Genomic DNA, 15,857 nt, shown 5'->3' on the forward strand with positions numbered 1-15,857 from the left:
CTCGCGGTGATGCCTATCAGCGCGGCGGGGGTGACCGGGAGGTTCCTTTGCCTCCCGGGGCTTCTCGGCGAGCTCCAGTCTCCAGTGCAGGGGAAGTGTTGTGCGTCTACCGCGCGCGCGCGCATCTTTGAATGTAAATCGTAGGGGGCCGTCTCCCACCACTGCGTGCGTCTCCGGGAACCAGAACCTTAAGCGAGGACCACACTGGGGAATTTGGGACGGTTTTAGTTTTCCTTCTGCGTTTTTCCTCAGAGACCATGGAAGAAGCCCTGCTGCTGTAGCCTCCTTCCCCGGAGCGTCCAGTCTCCCCCCTCCAGCAAAATGACGCTGGTAAACCCAGAGGTCTGTGGGATCCGAAGTTGCGCCATTAACAGGGCTTTCCCGTGAATTCGTGGACAGCAGACTCGAAATTAGTTTTTCTGGACTCTTGGATATCAGTATATTTAGCTTGAGACATGTGACTTTGTTGCCAATTAATTAATTCTTACCTGCTCTAGAAGGACTAACATGCCACAACTTAGACGTCCGTATTTCTTTTAAATCACAAATGAAAATATATTTTAAAAATCAGGATACACTAGTTAATTATGTTGGTAACTGACTAGCATTTCTGTTTGATCAGAAAGTTTTGGAAGAAACTTCAAATAGCTTCTTCAGCCTCTAATTTTACAGTAAAAAAAAATGAAACTCAACTACTCGAACTTGGTCTGGATTAGAACTCCTGCATCATTGTCCATCTTTCCCAATCTGACATTGCCTCGTTTATTTCTCTGAAGACAGAAGCTTTCGTTACAGATAAAAGGCAAGTTATTAGTGTCTTCTAAAAATCTAGCCATTAATCCTACCACTCCATCCTATTTTCATTCAAGAAATACAAGAAATGCTGAGTAAAGATTAGTAGTTAACCTGGTTCCACAGCTACATTGGAACAAATCCAGATACAGTATCTGGAATGGAAGTTATATATTTTCAAATAAAATGCTAGATTTTCCCATAATCTCTTGAAGAAGGGTAAATCGGGTTTTTAATCCTTTACCAGGTAGGCTTGCAGTAGTTTCACAGAATATTATCCTTAGTGTTATAAGCTTTAAATAAAAGCTCTGCCCTTAGATTGTTTATAAACTAGCCAACCTCTGGAAGAGATCTTTAGTTTTTGAAAGGTGTTTTGGAGTCAGTTCTTACCCACTATTACTGGTTCCCAGCTGCTTAGATGTACCCCCAGCCTCTACAGATCCCAGCAACCTAAGTCTGTCCTTCGATATTTCTTTCTCTCTCTGGCAGCAGCAACCAGACTCTAAGGAAGGAAGACTTTCAAGGTAAGTGACCTTGGTTGAACTGTGATTTAGATAATAAGTGAAAGAAAAGAAAGGTAGTGGCAATTGATAAGAATCAAGAATATGTGACAAGTAAAAATAAAGTGTAAGAAAAAGGAGTAATTCTGTGGTGTTTACTGAAGGAATTTGGCCAGTTGGCCAAACCAAATAGTTCCACTGAAAAATTGTACTAGGTATGTGAATTATCTGGGTGGGGTATTATCATCAAGTTCAATGGTTTCCTCCTTTGTATGTTATGTGCTTCTAAACTGTATTTTTATAAAGGATTCTCAAGAGGCTATTATATTATCAGGGAGGGACAAGGAATTCTTACCAAGCTCTGCTGATTAAAAAAATGAAACAAACAAGAACAAGTTGACAGTTAATTATCACTTTTTTGTTGTTGTTGTTTTTAGAGAGGGAGAGAAACATTATCATGTGGTTGCCACTGCACGCCCCCTACTGGGGACATGGCCCGCAACCTAGGCAGGTGCCCTGACTGGGAATCAAACCAGCAACCCTTTGGTTTGCAGGCCGGCACCCACTCCACTGAGCCATACCAGCCAGGGCTAATTGTCACTTTTTAATGGACTCACTTTAACTGATAGTACAATTGTTGTCTTAAATTTTTTTTGAAAAAATTTATTGATTGATTTCAGAGGCAGTTTAGTTAAATTATAAAACTAGAAAGAACCTTAAAAGACCTGTTTGGATCCTGTATCTTTAGACTGCTTTATTCTCTGCTCATCCAAAAAGATGATTATATTTTCTGTTTTAAAATATCTCTAAAGCTGCAGAATTAGTCTCCTTTGACAACCAACTTAAGTTTAATCAGCCTAAATTGTGTACAGTTGACCAAACTCAATTCCTTTTAAACAGGAAATGAGACTTGTTCAGAGAGAATGCCTCAGGGGTTACTGGAGACTCACATGTGGGTAGCATAGTAAAAACTTTGGGCAGCTGGTTTACTTTATGGTCAGCAAGGCAGGATTAAACAACATTCACCAAAGAATTCTTTGAGACGTTTCACGCATATAATTCACTGAGATGTTTCACACATATAATTTACCTTTGTAAATTATTAAAAGGACATAAAATCCTGTAAATAAATTTGTTAAACTTTTAGTCTTCTAAAATTATATTTGATCTTATAATTAGGTTTTTACATGATACTCCTTGAAGTCCTAGTCTGTGGTCTACAATAGGAAAGAACCCAACAACACAAATGACGCTGATGCTTTACTTTTCAAAATTATCCCCCTAGGTTTTATAAGTCATCTGGGAGAAGGTTGTTTTAGAATCCAGTTTTCTTAGCACAGCTGGGTAAGATTCTGATGCCGGAGGTCAGAGGTCAGGTGGGAGTTGCTCTAGGTGAGTCAAAGTAAATAATCCTCAGGGCACATACTGAAAAACTTTATCGAAAATGGAGAATAACCATTTCCCTTTCTCAAGTAACCTTGTATTTTAGAAAATTTAGAGTCAAGTAAACATTTAGGAAAGGAGTAGTAGGTCCCAGGAGGATAGCGAGAGGAGCACCATTTCCAGAATCACCTGGAAAGTATGGGAAGCCTCCTGCCCACAAATATCCCCGGAAAGACCCAATAAATCTGAAATTCTGAAAAATTCATACTCCTTTTAAAAGTATAGTGTGTGATGCAAATAATTCTGGATATTACCTAATAAATCACTTTTTAATGGACTCACTTTAACAGATAATTCACTTGTTTTCTTAAATTTTTAAAAAGATTTTATTTATTATTTATTTTTAGAGAAGGGGAAGGGAGAGAAACACTGATGTGTGATAGAAACATCAATCGGTTGCCTCTCGTATGCCCCCAACTGGGGGCCTGGCTCACAACCCAGGCATCTGCCCTAACCAGGAATCAAACCGTCAACCTTTTGGTTTGCAGGCCAGCACTCAGTCCACTGAGCCATATCAGCCAGGACTGTTTTCTTAAATTTTTTTTTTAAATTTATTTATAGATTTTAAAGAGAGAGAGGAAGGGGGTGGGGAGAGAGAGAGAAACATTGACTTATTGTTCCACTTACACATGCATTTATTGGTTGATTCTTGCTTGTGCCCTGACCAGGGATCAAACCCACAGCCTTAGAGTATTGGGAAGATGCTCTAACCAAGTGAACTACCCAGACAGGGCTCAGTTGTTTTCTTAACATGTAGCTGAGACAAACTAAATTCAAAAACTGAGCATATTAAGTGGTAATGTAGAAAACTGAGTCACTTACATCCACCTTAAAACATCAGAACCAGTGGTTGAATAGGGGGAAGCTTTGGGCAATTTGAGTGTAGAATCAAAAGTTCTGAGGAGCAAATTTCCAAAGGAGGTAGATGGGCAGCAAGAACCAGAAGATTCTTCATTGTGCCACTGCAAATCATCCTCTGGCTTTCACCTTGATTATGATACTGCTTTTGCTCTTTGCCGCAGCATCCTTGGAATGCAAGGCAAATTCTGTAACTCACTCCTTCCTTCCTTCCTTCCTTTTTGAGAGAGAGCAAGGAGGGGGAGAAAGAGTGGAAGAGAAACATCAATGTGAGAAACACCAGTTGGTTGCCTTCCGTAGCCACCTGAATAGGGATTGAACTCACACCTTTTTGGTGTACAGAAAGATGCTCCAACCAACTGAGCTACCTGGCCAGGGCAATCCTGATACTATTTTAAACATTACCATTACCCTTGCTAGTGTTTTATCATTTTTGACTTAGGGGCTTTTATGGCCAAAACGAAAAATTTTAAATCACTAAATATATATTTTTGATATTCTGGAGAACAGTTGTAGGTACCAAAACAGCAAAGTCTATTACCCTGTTTTTGGTTTTGGGCAGTGGGGAGGGGAGATGCCCTAAGGTTAAAGGACATAGAACTCATAGAACTTCATGACACTCTTAGTCCCACAAGAATTCTGGGGCAAGTTGGTAGAGAAGAGGTTGTCCTTAGAGGAGTCTATATATTTCACACTGTCTAATCATTGAAAGCATTTTAATTTTTACAGAACCACAGAGGCCTGTTTAAAAAACAAAACAAAACTGAGAATTTGATTAAACCCTGCCTAATGTAAATAAATCTTAGGGTTAATCAGCATATCCTTCCAAGAACACTAGGTGGTGCTATAAATTTAGCTTTGAGATTTAAAGTACTACCTCAGGAAATGGTTGACTTCATTCAACAAATATTTACCAGGTGATGAACAAGATATTTTAAAAATCTCTACCCTTGTGGAGCTACAGTTTAGTGTGGATGGTAAGGAGAAAGAGAAATGATAAAAATAAATATGTATTATTACTACAGTATATTAGAAAGTGGTAAGTGCTATAGAAAATACAGCAGGGAATGGGGTGAGGGGGCAATTGCAATTTTAACTTTTTTTTTTAATCCTCACCCAAGCATACTTTTTCACTGCTTTTAGAGAAAGAGAAAGGGAGAGAGACAAACATTGATGTGAGAGAGAAACATCAATCTGCTGTCGCCCACATACATCTGGACCTGGGATCAAACCCACAACCCAGGCTTATTCCCTGACCAAGGATCGAAACCACAATCTAGGTGTGTGCACTGACTGGAAATCAGACTCCCTACCTTGTGGTATATGGGATGACACTCCAGCCAACTGAGCCACACTGGCCAGGACAGCAGTTGCGATTTTAGATGAGATCGGCGCATTCAGGGTGGTATGGCCGTAGACGCAGTTGCGATTTTAAATAGGCTCATCAGGGTAGGCTTCACTGAGGAGAGATCTGCGCTGGCCCGGGGTAACTCAGCTGGTTGGAGTGTCTTCCTGTATACCACAAGGTTAGAAGTTCAATTCCTGGTCAGGGCACATACCTAGGTTGCAGGTTCGATCCCTGGTTGGGACAGTATGGGAGGCAACCAATCAATGTTCCTCGTGTCAATGTTTCTCTCTCTCCCTTCCTCTCTCTCTCTCTGAAAATCTAAAAGAGAGAGAGGAGACATTTGAATAAAAACTTGAAGTAAATCATGGGAACATGTGGGGAGAAAGCATTCCAGGTAGGGGAGCCACTAGGGCAGAGGCCCTAAGCCTTAAGGCAGGAACAGTCTGGCCTGTTTCAAGAATTGCATAGGGACCAGGGTGCCAGGAGAGAGGAAGAAGAGTCCAGATTGCGTAAAACCTTGTGGCCTATTGTGAGGACTTTGACTTTACCGGTTTTGGATAAAACACCTTTAATAGAAGTTGTAATTTGAACCCTGGCTGGTGTAGCTCAGTGGATTGAACACAGGCCTACAAATGAAAGGGTCACAGGTTCAATTCCCAGTCAGGGCACATGCGTGGGTTGTGGGCCAGGTCCCTGGTGGGGGATGCTGGAGAGGCAACATCAATGATGTTTCTCTCCCTCATTCTCCCTCCTTTCTCCTCTCTCTAAAAATAAATAAATAGTCTTTTTTTAAAAAGTTGTTATTTGAAACAAATGTTGAAGAAGCTGAATTATTTATTTTTTTAATTTTTATTGTTATTCAATTACAGTTGTCTGCATTTCCTCCCCATCCCTCCACCCCACCCCAGTCAGCCAAACCCACCTCCCTCCCCTGCCTCCACCCTCCCCCTTGGTTTTGTCCATGTGTCCTTCATAGTAGTTCCTATAAACCCCTCTCCCCACTGTCCCCTCCCCACTCCCCTCTGGCTATTGTTAGATTGTTCTTAACTTCAATGTCTCTGGTTATATTTTGTTTGCCTTTTACTTTTGTTGATTATGAAGAAGCTGAATTAATTAGTGATATCAGGTATCATAAATTATGGCAAATTAACACTGTCGATAGTAAACTTAGTAGTTTGTGAGCATTTTTTAACATAATCATAATCACACCTAACAAAATTAATATTAATTACTATCTTCTTGATCATAAGCTTCTTGAGGGCAGAAATTATTTCATTTCCTGGGTACCCAGTGCACCCCTGATATATGCTGGAGTTTAATAAATGTTTGTTATGGTTGAAAAATTTGTTCTTAAACTGGTAAGACCCACAATATTTATTTCCTAGAAACAATGTTATAAATACGAATTAGGTTCTCCCATTTAATCTACAATGATTAGATTAAATGGCGCTAAAGTAAAGGCCTGAGCCCCTAAGAGCCGTTTTTTCCCCTTTATTGTTATCATTGACACTATTGCAGATGTCCCCATTGCCCTCCCCTGTGCCCCACTCTAAACTGTTTTATCTTTGAATATTGAATCTGGAGAGCACCTGAGTCTAATTTAGCCTAGCCCTGTGTTGTCTGTTCTCACTGTCAGTCTGGGGAGGACATAAGGACAAGGACTAGATTGGGTGGGAGTGTTCATTATAAAGATTTCTCAGAAGGCAATATGGCAGCATGCACCAAAAAATGATATACTTCCAAAGAAAATGTTCCATGGAGATACTGCATGTGTGCTAATAATATGTATGTGCAAGGTGTTCATTGCCATAATGTGTTATAGTAAAAAAAAATTGGAAACAATCCTAAGTACCCATTATCAGGGGTGTTGTTCAGTGAATTATGGTTCATTCACTTGATGTCTAGCACCAAGCAACTGTTGAAGAATGAGGATAAAGCTACATGTATTGACATTGTATTTAGGATGGGGGGGGGGTCGTGAACCACCTTGCAGAACAATACACGTCTGACTCCATGTGGATAAAAATGTGTCTGTGTGCATCCACCTATTTATGTGAAGTCCTTTTAAAAAGACAGGACAGAAAGGCACTAAACTGCTAGTAGTGGTAACCAGTGGGTTGGGGAGTAAAAATGTGGTAGAATTGAAGGAGGCCATCATATTTTACTCTATTATTATGGTATTGTTTGAATCTTTTTAAAAATAAAAATGCATTTGTGTTTCAAATGAGTTTATATCAGGTTTTAAAATCAAGGGCCTACTATGTGCAAAGCAGTACACTTTACTGAAAACAATTTTAACTGATTTGAAAATGTGAAAATATAAAACTGTGCTCTTGAGATTTGAGAACAAAGGCTGGAAGGTTTTTTATATACTGTAAATAAAGTGAACTTATTCAGTAAACCTTTATTTAATATCTCCTGTGTGACAGGCACTGTGATGGGTGCCGGGAGAGAGAAGTGTGTATGAAACAGTCTGAACGCTCCCAAACCTTGTGAACACTGGAAAGACACCTTGTGTATCAAGTAACAACAATGGAAAGACAGAGTGCCACAGGTGTGAATTGTTCAACATGACTCAGAATTTTTAAATTTTAAACTCGGATTTTGTAAATGAATCCTCCATCTCACTTTGTATTAAATTTTAGTACAGAATGCCGTAACATCTTCTAATTTGTGGATTACCCTGAAGTGATATATAAGTGTTTCATAGAAAACTGGGAGTACTTTACACACTAAAAGCCAGAGGGGAGAGGGGCTGGGGGCTGGGTGAAAAGGGTGAAGGGATTAAGAAGTACAAATTGGTAGTGACAGAATAGTCCTGGGGATGCAAAGTACAGCATAGAGAATATAGACAGTAATATTGCAGTAACTGTGGATGGTGCTAGGAGGGTATGGAAATATCAAGGGGAACACTTTGTAAAGTAAATGATTGTCCAGTATGCTGTACACCGGAAACTAAAACAAAATAATACTGAATGTAAAGTTACCTGAAAAATTTTTTTTAATTTTTTAAAACAATGGCAACAATAGTAATCCACAGCATTTACATTGCCTGTCCAATTTACATATGTCCTCTTCCTAGTCCCATCCATCTATCCATTCATTTATTTGCTCTTACAACAAATATTTATTGAATGTCTATTTTGGCATTGTACTAGGAGACACTGAATGTATTATAGTAAGAAATAAACTATTTTATTTTGGAAAATGTGTTTTAACATTTAAAAATACTGACAGTCTCAAATAGGACAGTGTAATTCCTATGCAAAAGTAAGGTACAAGTGTCATTAGAGCTTCACTTTTTGCAATTCTTTGTTATTAGGCTCACACTGTGAGCATTATGATTGTATGGCTGATTTATAAAAATCTCTGCCAGAACATCTAAGACATTGGGCATTTTTCCTGATGTTAGTGATTTGGGACTTAATTGTAATACACAATTAGAAAATAAATGATCAGAACCAAGATGGCGGCGTAGGTGGACACACTGCGCCTCCTCGCACAACCAGAACTGACGGAAAATCGAACGGCAAGGAAGTCCCACACCAAGTAAATAAAAAATAAACGTTCATCCAGACCGGGAGGAGGGGCCGAGACGGGCAGCTGGGGCGGAGAGGACTCGAGTTGCTGTGGCGGGACTGAGACTGGCGGAGTGTGGGACAAATGGGGCAGGCAGTCTGACCACTAGCAGACCCAGCGGCCCCACACTCGCGCACAGATAAATTGGGACGGACGGCAGGCGGGGAACCAAGCAGACCGCGCAACCCAGGGCTCCAGCGCAGGGGGGGGCGGATAAAGCCTCAAACCTCTGATTGAAAACGCCCGTGGGGGTTGGGGCGTCAGCAGGAGAGACTCCCAGCCTCACGGGAGAGGTCGTTGGAGAGACCCACAGGGGTCTAGAGTGTGCACAAGCCCACCCACATGGGAACCAGCACCAGAGGGGCCCAATTTGATTGTGGGTAGCGGAGTGAAAGACTGAAATCTGGTGGAGAGTGCAGCGGGCGCCATTGCTCCCTCTCGGCCCCTCCCCCACCTACAGCATCACAGCGCAGCAACCAGCATTACCCTGCCCCGGGGAACACCTAAGGCTCCGCCCCTTTAAGTAACAGATGCACCAAGAAAAAAAAAATGGCCCAAGTGACAGAACACTTCAAAGCTCCAGAAATAATTCAACTAAGCAGTGAACAGATAGCCAACCTATCAGATGCATAGTTCAAAACGCTGGTGATTAAGATGCTCACAGAATTGGTTGAATTTGTTCAAAAAGTAGATGAAAAAATGAAGGCTATGCCAAGAGAAACAAAGGAAAATGTACAGAGAACCAACAGTGATGCGAAGGAAACTGGGACTCAAATCAATGGTGTGGACCAGAAGGAAGGAAGAAACATCCAATCAGAAAAGAATGAAGAAACAAGAATTCAGATAAATGAGGAGAGGCTTAGGAATCTCCAGGACATCTTGAAACGTTCCAACATCCGAATTATAGGGGTGCCAGAAGGAGAAGAGGAAGAACAAAAAATGGAATACTTATTTGAACAAATAATGAAGGAGAACTTCCCCAGTCTGGCAAAGGAAATAGACTTCCAGGAAGTCCAGGAAGCTGAGAGAGTCCCAAAGAAGCTGGACCCAAGGAGGAACACACCAAGGCACATCATAATTACATTACCCAAGATTAAAAATAAGGAGAGAATCTTAGAAGCAGCAAGAGAAAAGGAGACAGTTACCTACAAAGGGGTTCCCATAAGACTGTCAGCAGATTTCTCAAAAGACACCTTACAGGCAAGAAGGGACTGGCAAGAAGTATTCCAAGTCATGAAAGGCAAGGGCCTACATCCAAGATTACTGTATCCAGCAAAGCTATCATTTAGAATGGAAGGGAAGATAAAGTGCTTCTCAGATAAGGTCCAGTTAAAGGAGTTCATCATCACCAAGCCCTTATTATATGAAATGTTAAAGGGACTTACCTAAGAAAAAGAAGATAAAAAATATGAACAGTAAAAATGACAGCAAACTCACAGTTATAAACAACAACACCTAAAACCAAAACAAAACTAAGCAAACAACTAGAACAGAAACAGAACCACAGGAATGGAGATCACGTGGAGGGTTATCAATAGGGGATTGGGAGGGGGAAAGAGGGGGGAAAGGTACAGAGAATAAATAGCATAAATGATAGGTGGAAAATAGACAGGGGGAGGGTAAGAATAGTGTAGGAAATGTAGAAGCCAAAGAACTTATAAGTATGACCCATGGACATGAACTATAGGTGGAGATGTGGGAGGGAGCGGGTGGGCAGGATGGAGTGGAGTGAAGGGGTGGAAAAGGGACAACTGTAATAGCATAATCAATAAATATATATATTTTTTAAAAGAAAATAAATTATCAAAACCTGGGTGGCCCTGGCCTGTGTGGCTCGTTTGGAGCATTGTCCTGTAAACTGAAAGGTCGCAAGTTCTGTTCCCAGTCAGGGCACACACCTAGGTTGTGGCCTTGGTCTCCAGTAGGCAAACCGATTGATGTTTCTCACATTGATCTTTCTCTCCCTTTCTCTCTCTAAAAATCAATACGCCTGTCCTTGGGTGAGGATTTAAAAAAAAATACCTGGGTGGATTTATAAGTTTATAATATTTATAAATATAGATGCTTATAATATAGACTATCCAATTTTATGATTTCTGGAATCTCTTCCAGAAATTGTCAATTGTCAATTTGATTTCTCATATCAAAATAACTGTTGAAAGATATTAAGGATATATCATTTGTGAGGTGTCACAACCTTTTTCTTAATTGATCAGTACACTTGATGTACTTGATCATGAAATCATTAGGGAAGATGTTAGTGGCCATTTCTTGGTAAAGTCAATAGAACAGGGAATTTGCAAACAGAAAATCCAAGTCAAGGCTCTGCCACTTGCTACTTGGTGACTTCTGCAAATTATGACTGAACTCTTGGTCTTTGTTTTCTCAACTGCCTGGAATGGTGTCTGGCACATATTAAGTGCTCTATAAAAATCTATTGAGTAAATACATGAGAAAACATTTACCCCAGTTTTTAGAGAAATTCTTTCCCACCTTTTCATCAAATTCAGATAAAAACTCAAGATGAATAAAAATATTGGAATGTTCTTGTTGGTAAAGAAGAAATGGAAGACTGGAGTTGCCTCAGCATGTGCTATAGCATCTTTTCAACTTGCACCTCTGAGGCACTACTCAGTGGGGGTCGGGGTCTCAGTGAGGACTCTTCCCACCTTGTGCATTGATGATACAGCTTACCTGGCTCACGTGTTTCCCTCTTTCGTTCTTCGAACTGATTAATATATGAAATAATTTACTTATTTATTTACTATTGTTTGTTGCCTGTCTTTCCACCTCCACCCCACCCAGCACCATGGTGAGCTTCATGAGGGCAAAGATCCTATTCTGTTTATTCTGGTGTGGAATAGGTGTTCAACCAATTGTGGAATGAATGGATGGATGAATGAACGAATGTTTCAAAAAGAGAAAGGAATCTGGGAAGGGCATAAATTCTCTTCCTACAAGTCTTCCCAGATTAAGGTTGCCCCCATTTTTGCACAGAAAGCTCCATGAGGTATAAATGTTTACTAGTTTATTCATTCTTAGCATGGCTTTACTTGTATATCCATACACCCCCGCTGTGTGTGCTTGTTGATGTTTTGTGTGTGAATCTTCTGTTCACTCTAGAGCTTGCATAAGAATTTAGCTTAATATTAATGACATCGTGGTAGGACAAAATCTGATGAAGTTGAGTTCCATCCTGTAAAGGCTGTTTCCTATATGAGCAGAGACTACTTTTCCTGAAGAAAAGTTTAGTAGCTGTTTAAAAGCATGACAAAGCTCATCACTTAAATTTCTCATCAGGAAGGTACTGGAAGAAGTGTTGCAGCAGAATACAAGAACTAAAAGTATCATACCTTTTGCTGGGAGTGGCCACTTCAAAATCTTTCCAATTAGCAGCTGTATTTCTCTTTTAATTTCAAGTTTTCTTAGGATTACAAAATTAAAACATTCTGTTCTTCATTATTTTTTACAAACCTATCGTCTTCATGGAACCCCCCAGTGCCTCAGAGAATTTTTCTTTAAAAAATGCAGTACACTCTATTCTTTGAAATGACTGTGGTAAGAGAAATTCTCTTTAGGTTGAAGTCATGCTTTTAAATTGCTTGGAGATGGTTCAGTATGAATCTTCATATAAACTTGTATCTCTCTCATTTAAAACAAAAAATGAAAGAAGGGAATTATCTTATTAATTATTTAAAATACTTGGTGCAACTGTTCCTTATGCATTAATCCAAGTACTTGGAACAATTACACTCAGTGTTAATAACATTGCCAACCTGTTCCAGTGTGCTGCACTCCAAATTCTATTGTTTTCACTGGCAGCATTTACTATTACATATGCATATGAAAAACAGGCATGTTCATCAGAATTATCGTAATAGCATTAAGAGATTATTACTTTTTCCAATCTCCTTGGAAGAAAATTCACTTAAATTAGATTATTTATTACTTGACTGCTTTCCTATCTTGCCTGTATGTTTAGGTAACTGGAGTCCGTGAAAGTATAAACTTCAGAATAAAAAGCATGATTTTATACATTAATGATTTCAAATAAAAGAGAAGTGCTGGTTTGTGCATCAGTTCTTTCAAGAAAGTTAAGTCTGTGTTCTGCTTAGGAGAGATAACACTTTTGTCCCTGTAGGTGGCCCCCCTGGTGTAGCCATTAGTTGCTAATTACTTGCAAACAAATAAACAATTAACTCCTAAAGCTGCTGGCTGGGTATTCATTGACATGCTAAAACTTTCTAAGACAGGATTTTTAATTAGTGACGTTCTAAATCCAGCCCCCTCGTCAGCGGATCCCTAAGGTGAACTGCAGGAAGATCCCAGCCCTGTTCGTGTGGGTGCAGAGCCAGCCAAGAGGTGCACAGCAGCCAGAGCTGTTGACCTGTGCAGCCCACGTGAGGATGTCTCCTAGCCTTCAGGAAGGTGCTCAGCTTGGGGAAAGCAAACCCTCGCCCTGCTCCTTTTCAATTGAAAGCATTTTAGGATTGGACCAGAAGAAAGACTGTGTTCCATCCATGAAACCCCACAGGCCCTGGGCAGACATCTGCAGCTCCTCAGGTATGCTTAATTTTTTAAACTCTTTATTCCTTTTGCACTGTTTAATTTGGCCTTTAATTATATACTACTTAGAGTAAGAAAGAAACTGCAGTTTCATCCAATTATATTACTGAGGTATCTAAGACTTAATGCCTCCAGCTGAGTCTTATGGGAAATAAAAAGAGTATCAGCCTTGAATCCAAGTGGGTATAGTGTGCGCACACAGGAAATGCCAAGAACCTGCATTTACTTCAGAAGATAACTGTTTATTTGACACATCAGATATTGTCTTTTTTCACTGAAATATAAATAACATTCAAAAGCCAAAATGTTCTCTATCACCAAGGCAGGATCTTCATTTTTGTTTGCTTTTTGGTTTTTGGTTGATGAGAGGTCAGTTCTCTTGTGAAATCCAGAAGAATGCCACTAGGAAAATTAAAGACAAGTTCCTGAAATTCTTATAGAACTTTGTGGAATACAGGATTGGGCATCTAAGAGGGGATTTATTTTTCTGTTTTTAGAGAAAGATATTAACCTGTGTCTACCAGACCCGAGCCTTCCTAATGGGATCTTACTCCCTTGTACCGTGAATTACCCAGTGCCAGAAGGAAGAGTTTTGAAATATGAAAATTACTTTTCAGCCTCAGAAAGACTGTCTTTGAAAAGAGAGTTGAGTTGGTATAGAGGCAGAAGACCAAGGACTGCTTTTACCCAAAACCAGGTGGGAGGTTTTTTCAACTAATAACGATACTACAAAGGCTTTAACTGACACCCTGTTGAGCAAAATCCCATTCACTTGGGATTTCAATTTAGGCCTTATTAATGAAACAATAGGATGTATCATTTTTAACAGTTTCTGGATAGTCCAAGTCTATTTTTTTATGACGTATCAAGAATCAACATTTCAAATAACTATTTCTTTATTCTTAGATCGAAGTGTTGGAAAATGTCTTTAGAGTAAACTGCTATCCTGGCATTGATATCAGAGAAGACTTAGCTCGAAAATTGAATCTAGAAGAAGACAGAATCCAGGTAATTTTCAAATTTAGTTGTTATTTCTGATGATTGAAATGATAAGAATAATGAAATAATGTTCCTGAGATCTATTTTATTTCTCCTTAACTTCAGATCTGGTTCCAAAATCGACGTGCAAAACTGAGGAGGTCCCACAGAGAATCACAGTTTCTAATGGCGAAAAAAAATTTCAACACAAATCTCTTGGAATAGATAGGAAACTAAACATGTGAAATTATCTTCCAATTGCAGAACATGAAGAATCAATGGAAATATCAAGTTTTAAAAGTGTAATATTTTCTGCATTTAATCTGAACATTGTCATTTTTCTGAAAATATAATGTAAATAATTACTATTATACCATGGTACCTATTATACTTGGGCACTTTTAAATACAATAAAGGCCTTTTCTATGTATTTTAATAAACATTTTCAGAAAAAGCCGGCTATTTTTTAAGTGAGCAAATTTAATCTAATAAATTAGTTTGCTAAAATGAGTAAGCTCGTGACTACGTGGCTGCACAAACTGGGCCACAGTTACAAACTACTTCAAGTAAAACAGTCTGAAGAATGGCACAGAGGTGTGATTTGTTCCAGTTAGTTTCCTTCAAATGCATTTTGAAACATGATTATGCTTTAATATACTATAGATTATTCATAAATCTTTAGTTCCTCTTGATTTCTGGCATAAAGCAGTGAGAATTTTTCACCATATATCAATACAGATCCTTATAGAATGCCAATTTACAGGGTTTTTTTGTTTTTAAAACAAAGTCATTATACCAAAGTAGAAATATAAAACTAATGGTTGTTATATTCATACCACTGGTACTACATTGCACAAAAATTGAGCTGCAAGTAAATGCAAATATAAAATATTTTTCTAGGTCATTTAATGCTCTACTTTAATTTCACTTATTAAAGTGACAATGATCATTTGGCTTATATCTATTTCCAGTGTAGTGACTTCCAATCAGCTATATATTGTGTTACAAGTAACATGTTGACTGAGAAGGTGAGGTAACTGACCTGCCTTGTGTATGTGCTCTGACGCAGTTGCTGGATATAATCAGGGTTACTTTCTGGGACAAAAACTATGTATTTTCTTTGCATTTGCCATTGTACCTGTCAATTAAAGACACAAATAGGATTAAGTAGCATCACAAGAAAGGAAATCGGGCTATTTGTTTTCCAGTTAATTAATGGAAGGCCAAAGTGGGTGTTCTTTTTGAAATGTTAGCTTGAGGGCTCTGACTTTGTCTCCTGAAAGCCTATTTCAACTTTGCCTATTTGAATTGAATTCATCCTTGCTTTCCTTTTTCTTTATTTCCTATTCCTCTGTCCTTTTCCCTTCCAGGGCTAACCAGAGTAGAAGGTTCTTACTGATATTTTTTCTTTTTTCTTTTCTTTTTCCTGATTGCATGAGAAAACCTAGAGGGAGTTTGCATATTATCACTAAGGAAAAGTAGCATGACTCAGATTTTGAAGCTTTTAAAAATCATTTACTGAGAGCACATATGGTGGCAGAAAGCCGTGCCCCCAAACCGGTCAGCAACAAGCTGTTTCACTGTTGGTGAGGTGGAGAGTGGGGAGGAGGAAAGAAGGGACCCACTGGCAGTAACTGGAAGACCGACCAGAGGCATTAAGTGTTTTCCAAGGAACACTCTGCTGTCATACTGTGCCACTTTTCCAATATAAAGAGCTGCTTCCATTAATATAAAATTTGAAGCACCAGGAGCTTTCTTTGCTCTTTATTAGGTTCTCGTGAAATTATATTAAG

The 15,857-nt window shown here is 39.2% G+C and overlaps 1 protein-coding gene across 3 annotated transcripts; it reads left to right on the forward strand.

Annotated features, from left to right (window-relative positions):
- Window positions 1-51: 51 nt before the first annotated feature.
- Window positions 52-14,648, forward strand: HESX1 (HESX homeobox 1). Of its 3 annotated transcripts, none has more exons than XM_071222278.1 (5): window positions 52-802; window positions 12,804-13,083; window positions 13,584-13,783; window positions 13,993-14,094; window positions 14,191-14,648. In XM_071222278.1, exons 2-5 carry the CDS (start codon window positions 12,927-12,929, stop codon window positions 14,287-14,289), a joined length of 558 nt encoding a protein of 185 aa, XP_071078379.1. In that variant the 5' UTR covers window positions 52-802; window positions 12,804-12,926; the 3' UTR covers window positions 14,290-14,648. The 3 variants fall into 3 exon arrangements, with proteins under 3 accessions (XP_071078379.1, XP_024412541.1, XP_045048149.1); XM_024556773.4 differs by lacking the exon at window positions 52-802 and adding an exon at window positions 1,229-1,316; XM_045192214.3 differs by lacking the exon at window positions 52-802 and adding an exon at window positions 7,459-7,495.
- Window positions 14,649-15,857: the final 1,209 nt, after the last annotated feature.

The sequence above is a fragment of the Desmodus rotundus genome, chromosome 8, assembly GCF_022682495.2.
Source record: "Desmodus rotundus isolate HL8 chromosome 8, HLdesRot8A.1, whole genome shotgun sequence".
NCBI lineage: Eukaryota > Metazoa > Chordata > Mammalia > Chiroptera > Phyllostomidae > Desmodus > Desmodus rotundus.